Source organism: Pollachius pollachius (assembly GCF_949987615.1).
Source record: "Pollachius pollachius genome assembly, chromosome: 2".
In the NCBI taxonomy this organism is placed as follows: Eukaryota; Metazoa; Chordata; class Actinopteri; order Gadiformes; family Gadidae; genus Pollachius; species Pollachius pollachius.
The window spans coordinates 44,289,705-44,301,661 of NC_136935.1; the positions used below are offsets into that span (position 1 = coordinate 44,289,705).

General features: G+C 44.9%; 1 protein-coding gene across 5 annotated transcripts in view; it reads right to left on the bottom strand.

Annotated features, from left to right (window-relative positions):
• Positions 1 to 218: 218 nt before the first annotated feature.
• gcgrb (glucagon receptor b) overlaps positions 219 to 11,957 on the bottom strand; it is a 19,474-nt gene continuing 7,735 nt past the window's right edge. For 3 of the 5 annotated variants that reach the window (XM_079728795.1, XM_079728796.1, XM_079728797.1), the window contains exons 2-14: positions 9,178 to 9,321; positions 8,739 to 8,835; positions 8,242 to 8,349; positions 7,153 to 7,241; positions 6,499 to 6,605; positions 5,625 to 5,790; positions 4,869 to 5,028; positions 4,698 to 4,758; positions 4,119 to 4,188; positions 2,599 to 2,687; positions 2,320 to 2,464; positions 2,190 to 2,231; positions 219 to 1,759 (exon numbers count right to left, since the gene is read on the bottom strand). In XM_079728795.1, coding sequence (XP_079584921.1) covers positions 1,292 to 1,759; positions 2,190 to 2,231; positions 2,320 to 2,464; positions 2,599 to 2,687; positions 4,119 to 4,188; positions 4,698 to 4,758; positions 4,869 to 5,028; positions 5,625 to 5,790; positions 6,499 to 6,605; positions 7,153 to 7,241; positions 8,242 to 8,349; positions 8,739 to 8,835; positions 9,178 to 9,231 — 1,656 coding nt within the window. In that variant the 5' untranslated portion in view covers positions 9,232 to 9,321 and the 3' untranslated portion in view covers positions 219 to 1,291. Of the gene's footprint in view, positions 1,760 to 2,189; positions 2,232 to 2,319; positions 2,465 to 2,598; positions 2,688 to 4,118; positions 4,189 to 4,697; positions 4,759 to 4,868; positions 5,029 to 5,624; positions 5,791 to 6,498; positions 6,606 to 7,152; positions 7,242 to 8,241; positions 8,350 to 8,738; positions 8,836 to 9,177; positions 9,322 to 11,957 lie in introns of those variants that run through there. The other 2 variants (XM_079728798.1, XM_079728799.1) reach the window with 2 other exon arrangements.

Below are 11,957 nucleotides of genomic sequence, written 5' to 3' on the forward strand. Positions count from 1 at the left end.
CTTACACCTTAGTAAAACAATCAAACATTTCTGAATCTCTGATATGTGAACCTTAGTCGTAGTTAAAGAATTTGTCCAGATAGAATGCCTATGGGTTTACTTAAGTGGATTTTTATCAAACTTTCACAACATGTTTTCAATGGTGCTTTTTTGTGGTTATGCAGGATGTATGTAGTCTTAAACACAACTGAAGAAATCATCAAACTAGCAACTAAGCATAACATTTAATAATAATCTGGACAACAATAATTAATCACATAATATTTGACAGAAGGAAAAATTTGTAAAAGTAGCATTGCGTCGTAAGATTTCAGTAATTTATCAGTAATGGTATTTCTGCCAACAACATATTACTTACATGCGTCAAATATCCATACAAATTTATCACATATTATCAGGTTAAAACAAAGATGTTTTACTCAATTACATATTGTTGTTTGGCAGTTGTGATTCTCTTCTGAACTTCTTTTTCAACTACTGTGACTGGTACTGGTTGAATGACAAACACTGAACTTTTTACATCCATTATCCTTTGACTGTACTGTTAAACCATTGTTATTATTTTCAATAACTATTTTGTGAATCTTCAGCTTGTCAACAAGCATCCTGGCCAGGCTAAGAGAGGCTGGTGAAAGGAGGCAGTGGCTCAGAGGGGAACAGGATGTCACAGTGATTACCTGGAACACCCAATAGAGCTTCACGCTATACATATCTCAAATTCAAAACCGAGGCACTTATTGTAGCGCTGTAGTCATATTTGCATTGTTCCCCCAAAGGTTTCGCGGTAAAAAAGAATTAGGAGTTTGGCCTTCATATACAAATCAGATGTTTAACCGCAACCAGTCCCCCCTAGCCACACACACACACACACGCACACACACACATACAAAATCGTATACGCTACAGCACATAAACAAAAGCATTGCTTACACTTGCAACAACAGCTTCAGTTATGAAAGGTTATGGGTGTTCTGCATAAAAAACTCTTTCTCATCTCGCCAACACACATACGTCACATGTGTGTTGGCTAAATCCACACTCACATAGACATAGACATACACAAAGGCATGCACACACGCAAACACACACACACACTACGAAGTGAAACCAATAAATATACATTTTTCAATGTCATATCCTCAAACATTCTCCACAATAGAAATACAAAGTTTCATACATTCGGAAGCAGCACATTAGGAACCCTCCTCCTCTGTGGGGTAGGGGAGCCACGACCAGAGACACCGGGCGGACGCTGTGAGTTTGTCTCCGGGCAGTGCCTCTGGTGAAGGGATCACAGGCCCCCGAGCTGGCCGGTGCGGGGGGCAGGCCGGTGGTCCTGTCCCCTCTCTTCCAGACACAGCAGCTCGTGGGTGATGGTGCTGGAGGTGGTGGTGGTGGTGATGCCGGTGCCAGCGTTGCCCCGCCCCTCGGCGTAGGCCACCACCAAGCGGCGCTTCTCCCGGGGGACGGCGGCGGACACAGGGGGCCCCGTTGCGTCGGCCCTGAGGTAACACGCCGTCCAGGGGCCACCGTCAGTGGTGCCGGGGGGTGGGGCTAGGGGCGGGGCTGGGGCAGTGGCTAGGTTGTTGCCTTGTTGTTGTTGTTGTTGTTGTTGTTGTTGTTGTTGTTGTTGTTGTTGGAGGGGGTCTTGGAGGGTGCTCTTGGGGTGCGGTGTGTGGCTGTGGGTGTGGCGGTACTCCTCGTCGATGTCCTTCCCCAGCTTCCACCTCTTCCACTTCTTCAGCATCTCTGACTGCACCTGGGGATGGGGGGGGGGGGGGGGGGGGGGCATGAAGACAGAAGGACAAGATGTGCACGATTGATACGAGGAGGATTGTGCGTGTCCGAGTGTGCATGTGTGTGTGGGTTCCCTGTTCATTTGTGTGTGTGTGTGTGGTTGGTGTTATTTGTGTTGGGTGCAATTGGGGGGAGGGTGAGGGTCTTGACACGTGATAGAAGTCAAATGAGGCCTTGAAAAAATGCTTTGATGGAGTTTGGTTGAAAAGAAAGAAACACTTTTATTTTGTATCCTGTAGAAAGTGGATTGGTTGGATGTTTCACTCATGGCGAACTTCATTTAAGTGGAACATAACACAAAGAAATGAAAGGTGTTAAAGACCTGTAGTGAGCAAATGTACATCTTCTCCTGTTTCGAAAACTGGGAATAGAAGGCTGTGACGTTAGCTCACCTCTTTGTTGACAAAACAGTACAAGATGGCCACCAGCAGCCCCTAAAGAGGACGAAACAAGCAGACCATCACATGCGTTCAAATACAAAGACTCCAATACTTAGGGAAAACTGTGAGCTTGAACCCTGACCTGGAAAGAGTTGAACAGGAGGTCACAGAAGAGGCGTATGAGGCGCAGCATGGAGCCCTTGGGGACTGACTCGTCGATGACGAAGGTGAAGAGGATGGCGTGGATGCCCAGCAGGGGGATCAGGGTGAGAGTAGACTTTGCCAGTCTGGTCAGACAAATTTGGCAAATGAATGCGCGAACTATTGCCTGATAGGGTTGCTTTCGTTCCCATCTAAACTTGATAAGAGATCTGTCAATAGCCGTTTCAGTTAGTTGATGGTGCTTTGTTTCCTGTTTTACCTGAACTTGTAGTCTGTGTATCTCATCTGATGAGCCTTGAGTTTGGACATCAAGATTTGGATAATCCGGATGAAAATAAAGAAATTGATCTGGAGGGAGATTGAGGATAGGAGGTCAACACAACGTACATAGACAGAAAGAACAGAAAGAGACTGGACGTTTTGGTTTCTGCTCTTATATATATTCAATATTCTATTACTGTGAACCAGTTATACTTGCAGGTATGTGTTTTAGGCACTGTCAAATATTAAAGGTGACATATACCACCAAGTGTGAGTGAGATAAGCTGTTACAAGCCGTTTTGAAGATCTGCCTCTTCTGACATCACAAGTGGGCGTGTCCTCCTAGATGTATGCTGGATAGATCAGTCTACCAGCCTACCAAGCGGAGTGTAGCAAACGTTGCTCATCTAGCAGTCATACATCATAGGTGGACACGCCCACCTATGATGTCAGAAGAGGCTAATCACATTCACACCTGGTGGACTAATATGTCACCTTTAAAACGCTGGAACTCGAAGCATGGAGCTGGGTGGGGGGTTTGGATTAAGTGGGAGGGTCACACAGGATCGTCATTGAAAAACACGTTTCCACATATCATATCCAGATCAAAACAAAGCTGATGAGCTGTTTTGCTCCGTCTTTCTTAGAGTTACAGACACTCTCTCTGCCAGTCTTGGAGTTTTTGTTTAAGGCAAAATACGAACATAATGAAAGCTGAGTGTAAAGTGTGTGTTGACGATGGATGGTTTAAGCAGCCTCACATGGCCCTGGGACTCTGGGGCTGGGTGAGGCTGTCCTGCATTGCGCAATCAATGTGCATAGCTTGAACCAGCACTCACCACACACACACACTTGGAGTGATCTCCTACATGGGAGTATGGATCACCATCCTCATATATCATTGTCTGCAAACTCTAATCTATGTCCTTGTCTTTGGGGAGCCCAGTAAAAGCCATCTAGGTGGCGTGTAGCATGGACATAGGGAAACTGATATAGCAAACCTGATATATTACATTTTCATTTAAAATACATCATGAGGAGATTTTGACGTTTTATAATTGTAAATTCTACTGGATAAAAACCCTTTGATACACACGCTACTATGAATTGTTGCAAAACTCATAAAAAAAATAAAATAATAATTAGCGTGTTAATAACACGTTAACGCAATCTTGTTTTATAATCTTATGCGATTAGTAAAAATTGACGCATTAACGCACATTCTCTTTGCGATCACTTTGTCTAGTTTTTGCTTATTAAGTACATTTGGTATGAATGATAACATGTCATTCCATTTAAAAAACGTATGACAGCCCTAAAATATATATATATATATTTGGCCGGCAAATTATTTGCCTTATATGTATAAAGTCAAAATCTAGGACACAAACATATATTAATCAACTTTGCGCACAACTATTCCATTGGTTTTACAGGCATTTCTCATGATGCATACCAATGATCTATATGGACCGGCCATGGAATAGAATACGCTCAGAGACAGAGAGCCACACCTACCAGATATGCAAACAGAATGGGGCAGCGTATTATCCACCAGTAGCCCATATTGATATTCCTCTCCCAGCACCTACAACACACACACACACACACACACACACACACACACACACACACACACACACACACACAATTGCTATTTGAGTTTCATCACAAGTCTTATATGTTACAAATGATGCTCAGACACTGGGAGTGTCTAAAAGCTTTCAGGGGAATGAAGAGGTATGATCAGAGGAAAAAAAAAACGGAACAGAATCCTTAAGGAATGAATAATAAAGAACTCCACAGATGGGCCAAATACATACATAAATACAAATAGACCCCTCATCCATTATGGAGTAAGTAAAGTCAATGGGTGGAGCAGAAAGCAATAAAGAGCTATGAATATATATGAAGAAATAAATGATTAAATATACACATAATTAAGGGTGAAGAAATGAAGAAATGATGACCTTTAATCAAACAAAAATAAATTATCATTCTATTTTTCATGTTGTTCTCTCAGAGAGAGAAAGAGAGAGAGAGAGAGAGAGGGAGAGAGAGAGAGGGAGAGAGAGAGAGAGAATGCTCACAACTTACTCCTCATTCTCATACAAATATTTCACCGTCGCCCACGGCAACACAAATACGAGGGGCGCACCTGGAAACAAGAAATCACAGCATGTGAGCAAACCTTTAAATGGCACACTGTGACACATTATGCAAGTGAACACGCGGTCCACTGTGATGCGGACACTCAGGCGGCGTTACCCCAGCCGATAGCCAGATAGATGTAGAAGTAGTTCCTCTCGCTGAACACGGTGGTCACCAGCAGGCTGTGGAGGTAGAGTCCCTCCACCAGCAGCCAGTAGTTGTTGGCCATCACACTGTACTGCATCATCACCACAGCACTGCGGCACCAGACCACCACCTGGCACACACACACACACAGCACAGGTGCACACAAGGCTACATCATTTGAGGACCATGCAGTACACACACATGTAAGGATATGCATGGATGTACACACACAAACACACACACATAAGGATACACGCACACTCCACACTCACACACACACACAAGGATATACAGACACAGACACACAAACACACATATACAAGGATTTACACACACAAACACACGCATAAGTTTACACACACACACACAAACACACACACGGGCGCACACACACACACACACAAAGTATATAAACACACACACGCACGCATAAACGCACCAAAGTGCGCACACACACATGCGCACACACACGCACACACACACACATACTAGCTTGCATGGGTACAAACACACACACACACACACACCTACTCATGGATACACAGAGTGCTACTCTGATGTTACATTTATGCCTCCAGTTATCTGCCCTAAGCAGGGGTGTGTCCAGAGAAGGGAGGGGGGACCAGGGTGGCACATGTGTGTTTGTGTGTGTGTGTGTCTGTGTGTGTGTGTGTGTGTGTGTGTGTGTGTGTGTGTATGTGTGTGTGTGTGTGTGTGTGGGCTGACCGGCACGCGGGCCCATGCATCTGGCTGGCGATGGGTGGCACTCCGGGGGTGTGAGGCGAGGACCAGAGTGTCCAGCAGAGCGTCTTTGAGCAGGATGGACGCCGCTCTCAGGATAAAGGAGGAGAAGAGGTTCACGTGAATGTTGTTCCTTATACAGTGCAGCTTCCTGGGGGGAGGGAACGAGAGGCCCTAAGTACTCCCTCAGGTTAAAGAGGTCAACACTCGTCTGACCCCGACGCCGCCTTGACCCTTGTCCCTTGACCCCTAGACACTGAGGGAACGTATCCATGATGGCCGTCAGTGTTGCAAAGTAGGAGGGGTGGGGGGGGGGTGGGGGTTGCCATGGAGGCACACCACTGCGACGTCACCGTCGGTTTGTGATCTTGTGTTGAAGGCCGTGAGATTCAAACGAAACAATGGTGCGAGTCGCCATGGTAACAATCACAAATCGAACTGCCTCCGTGATTGGTGGGGCTGAGAGGACTGTTTGAGGGAGGAAACTTTAAGGGATCAGTGAGCCCAGCCAGCAGGCCTTACTCTGACACTGATCATGGATAAGCCCATCAATTAGTTATCAATTAGTCAGTCAGTTTGTAAGTTGGTTGGTCTGTCCGTTGTTCAATCAGTCAGTCAGTCGATTTGTTAGTTGGTTGATCAGCCTTCGGTCAGTCGGTCAGTCAGTAGGTCAGTCAGTCACTTGTTCAGTCAGTAAGTCAGTCGGTCAGTCATTCAGTCACTTGTTCAGTCAGTCATTCAGTAAATCAGTCATTTGGTTGGTCAGGCATTCAGTAAGTCTTTCTGTCAGTCATACAATCGGTCAGTCAGTCAGTCAGTCAGTCAGTCAGTCTGTCTGTCCTTCCTGAAGGTGTGTTACCTGAATGTGATGAGTATTCCCAGGGCCAGTATGAGGGCCCCCAGAGACAGGGAGTACCCCACGGTGTACATGACCCGGAACTGGCCCAGGATGCGTCCATACTGCTGCTGCAGGGCACACAGCGCACACACATCCTCACTAAATAATACCACACAATCAATCAAAGGTGCGGGAGGGAAGATTGAGGGGATACAAGTTATGAGTTAATCGTTAAGAAAGGGCACCGCCATGTATCAGCAATCAGTCTGTTTAGAGAAAATACATCTTGCCTGTCAATCCCAGGTTTGTGAATTGCAAAACGTCTCATTTGTTGAAGGCATTGAAGAAGGGAAGGAGCAGAGAGGGAGGGAACTTTTTTGGGTGGTTCTTTTTTTTTTCTTCCTCGTCTTTACCACGACAGAATCGTACTTACAGCCAGCAGCTTTAAAGCATACCTTGGTAGTCTGTAGCTCAGTTGGCAAAGCGTGACAAGAACTCTGGATTATATATATCCAATTATCTGCAATGATTCCATTTTATTTACCCCACTTCATACATTTGATGTTAAACAACTCACGCGCGAGCCACCTGTTTCCGCCTGGGAGTGGTACAGTACAGTGGACATTAGTATATCTCAACATAACAAGGACAATTCCAGAGGAACACAGCGCTCACCTGAGCCGGGTCGTCCTCGCACTCGCTGGTGTTCTTTGGTGACCAGTGACCATCAGCACCGCAAGCCCGGTACACCAGACCCTGCTGAACTGTCCACACAGACTCAAATGATCAATCAAGCACACAAACACACACACACGCAAATGCATATACAGTACACACAAATACACACACACGCATACCAAACACGCACACACATACAGACACAGAAACACTTTCACACACCCACTCGGACACACACACACACACATATACCAAACACACATAGACACACAAACACACACATGCGCACAAACACACATGGCCACACACAAACACCTACACCTGCACAAACATACACATGCGTGCATTTTGGCTTCTGGAGATATCCTACTTCAAGGACTACTTTTGTTTTACCTATTTCCATATTTGATATGAGTAATCATTCCATTCCTCTTTGTCAGGCTTCTCGTTAGACACTTTAGACCACAAACTCGCTCTGCATAATTTTTCCAACTGTATCTACCTCTCCTGCCTCACACACACCCAACACCTGTTCACATGATCAAACCATACACCCCGATACATCCCCTACGCTCCAGAACTGCCAAACGGCATTTAACTCCCTCATTACAGGGTGCCCCCAGCCCCATCTCTCCTGGCTCCACAATGTTGGACCGAGCTTCCCACTGACAACCGTAAAGCAGAGACCCTCCCCTTCCCCCGCGGACTGAAAACTCATTTGATCAGACTGCATCTTGGTCCATGATAGTTCTTCATCTATTGAACCATCTCTAGCTCTTGTTTTTTTAAATCTTGTAGCGGTTTGCTTATTTCATTAATTTTATGTGCTCGCATGATTCTTGCCATTTCTGGGTCGTGTCTCCAGGATTTAATGCACTTATCGTAATCTGCTTTGGTAAAACAAAAGTGACGTAAATGTTATGCGTTGTAATTGATTATCATTGTACTATTTTGCTCTCTATCAAGGGCAACATTTTATCACACACATACATACACACACACAGAAACACACACACACACACACACACACACACACACACACACACACAAACTCACTCACACACACAAACTGGGCACAAGACAGACCTTGGCTGAACCAGGGGAGGAACCATGGGCAGGATATGTTGACAGCGGTTCCAGGGACACCATCGGGCCAGCAGGCATACTGGTCGAAGGTCCTGTTACAGACCAGCTCTGCAGGACACAACAGCCCTTTCTGTCAGGGGAGCTTACCGTCACGGGTGAATATGGGAGGGAAAACAGGGAGCCGGCCATTATTGGGAAATAAACCCCTTTGGTTGATATTAAAACAAAAAAGAATTGTATTGATTGCAAAAAATGGTATTGTAGATTCTATAATTGGAACTACGTCCATAGCAACGATTTGTGATGCTGCTTTTGTTTATAGTAGCAGTCTGCTATTTTTCTATAAAACGACCTGGCGAAATTTACTTTTCTTTTTTGAGAATTCATAAAAGCTGTGCAATAAAGATACATGAGTATGAGGTTTAAACGAGGGCACCACTTTAGGATAACTGCAAATTGTATGCATTAATAAAGCAGTATAAATAGTGAACCGTTACCAGAGGCCGGGGGAGTGGTGCCCAGGTGGTCCAGACACTGGTTCCTGTAGATCGCCCATCTCTCCTTCAACACTTCCAGGGAGTTGGCGCAGGAGACCTACCGAGTGGGTGCATCTTGGTCATCGCCATCATCATTGATGATGGTCATCATAGTCATCATGAAGTGATCATGAAGAACAAGGCTCTAATGCTCAATCGGAGCTGAACAAGCACAGACCGTGAGGTACGGCGCTACTGGTGGCTGAATCAGCTCATGAACAAAGAGCTGGTGGTTGAAACACTAAAATTTTGATTTCAAAAGCCACGATTCCTTTGGTCGTGGGCGAACGGTTGGCAACAAAGAAAAACTGGTCAGTCCAGACTAACAAAAGTGAGCACAGAAACTGTGTACTGGTTAGTGAGAGAGAGAGAGAGAGAGAGAGAGAGAGAGAGACTCTACCTGTACGATGCTGCAGAGTGTAAGCAGGACCAATTGCACAGACACCTGGGACATCCCACAGGTGGGAGGGGAGGGGACCTGGGGCGGTGCAGAGGGGCGGCTATCAGCTCATCAGAGGGTCTCAGCCCCGTCGCACTGTTTGGACTACAAGCAACAGGGTGTGTTGGTGTGAGAGAGAGAGAGAGAGAGAGAGAGACTATTTAATGGAAATTAAGTTTTAAACAGAACAGTTAGAAGTAGACATAGTTACTGAAACATATTATCTCTCTCACACACACACACACACACACACACACACACACACACACACGCATGCACGCACACACACACACACACACACACACAAACACTCTCCAATGTAACTCGATGAGATACATTTGAGCCATTTGATTGCCATGACCTTCTTTATATATTCAGAAACTTGTAAAATACTCTCAGTGCTCCGCCCTCATTCCCTCCTTCATTGTTGCTGTAAACACGGTGCATTAAGCAGCTATCAACACCACCACATCGCCGGATCTCATTTGATCATTTTTGCTTTGGTCATTTCATAAGATATCCGTTTCATTGATACAGTGTTTGTTACCCATAACCACTGGCATGTTCCATGTTCACGTCTGTTTGCCTGTTTGTGTTGGTTGGTGACATTGTGTCTGTGTGTGAGGGGGCGGGTTGACCCTCTAGATGAGGGCTCTTCTGCAGCGATGTTGGAGAACATAAAGGAATCTGAAACGTTTCTGCAAAAAACACCTTTACTGTGAAAACATTTTTGGCTAAAACGTTTCAAATCCCATTCTGTTCCAGTGTGGTCTGTTCCAGAGCATCTTCACTTCTTTGTGCCCATATACATGTGTGTGTCTGTGTGCGTGCGCATGTGTGTGTTCGATTTCCTCCCATTACAAGATTGTGCATTAACCAGCACTGGGAAGCTAATGATCATTGCTGAGTGTTGAAGATCAATTGAATCTCCCGGTGTTGAGAAGTTATATCCTCTCTGTCCTTATACCGTTGCCCCCCCCCCCTTGCTGAGCAGCAGGGGGGAAAAGAGATGAGAAAATGTAATAAACACATAATCACACAGCTTTCTAGCAAACAATCTAGCCTGAGGAGAAAGTAAGTCTCTCTTGGCCTACCTATTTCGTTGCATGCAGTGCTAATTATCACTGAACAGAACCTAACCTAATGCTAGTGCTTTAACCTACCTTTAACTTGATGCTAGTGCGCTCACCTACCTTTAGTCTGACACTAGTGCACTAACCTACATTTAAACTGATGCTAGTGCACTAACCTACCTTTAACCTAACGCTTTTGTGCCATCTACCTTAAACATGAGCTAGTGCGCTGACCTTGCTAACCTACCTTTAACCTACCTTTACCCTAACGCCCCTGAGCCAATCCAGCTTTAACCTGATACTGATGCGCCATCTACCTTAAACATGAGGCTAGTATATGCTAACCACGTTGGCAATACGCCTCCAGGTTCGATTCCACCCAGACGTCCGTCGGCGCCGGTCCTCCCCGCTCTCTTTAAACCTTCCTTCCTGTCAGTCATCACTGCCCTGATTATACATATACAAATATATAATATACACAATTATATGACTACACAGAAATCATGATATATACACAAAAAACGAATGGGGTCAATAACCATCAGGGCCTGACCAGTCATGATCAGGGTTGTGCACAATGGATCCTGATTTCCCCAGAGAATCCTGATTTTGAAAAATGAGCCAACAATGAAATAACAAATGCAGCGTAATGATGGTAAATAATTTAAATGTCTGAAGCTGAACTCATATAGGTGGATAATGAAAAGAGGGGACGGTGAAAAATGACAACTCATATGGCCTGTATTACTCAATACAGAGCAGGCTGTTTGCAGGTTTTGTTATCATCCCTATCTCCTTTCAATAATATCGCCAACTTTTCGTGCCCCACACAGCAGATGTGTCTAAAATCTATATCTGAAAGAATTATTTTTAAACACAAATACTTCCCCTAGATTGAAATGCAAATCAATCACCCAGCCTGCCACCATTATTTTTCCTATCCGACCAATTAAGCACTAATGTGTTGATGCCCCCCCACCCAGCATCCCCCTGTTGGCGTCATAATGGAATTTCAATCATTGAAAGTATTGCATGTCATTTAGGCTGATGATCACGCCGGCGTGTGAAGATGATGTGGGCGATAGCAGTGAGATGAGTGTTTCACTGCAATAGAGATAATGATAATGAGGACGGCTGTAATAATTATGTTATCTCTGCCTCAATGAAGTGCCCTGGCACACCTTGTGTGGCAAGGCGCACCCATGCTTTTTTCAATGCCTGCTTTGTCCATTCATTTTCAACCCTTTTTTATATTTTCTTTCTTTCATTTATTTATTCTTTCTTTCTTCAGTCTTCCTTTCAGACTTTTTTTTTTCTCTTTTATTTTTTTACCTTGGCTCTTTTTAATTTAAATTTGTTCTAATATACAGCTGAACTCCCTCGGATTCTGTGTGTGTGTGTGTGTGTGTGTGTGTGTGTGTGTGTGTGTGTGTGTGTGTGTGTGTGTGTGTGTGTGTGTGTGTGTGTGTGTGTGTGTCAAGGAAGGATTAACATGACCACGGGCCCTGGACACAAACCAGCCATGGACCCCTACCAACAAGCAAATACACGCACTAGCACACCGAATTTGGTCGCATATTATAACTCATGCAATCCACAATCACACACATTATAATGCAGCACGCAGCCAGGAGAGAGAGAGAGAGAGAGAGAGAGAGAGAGAGAGAG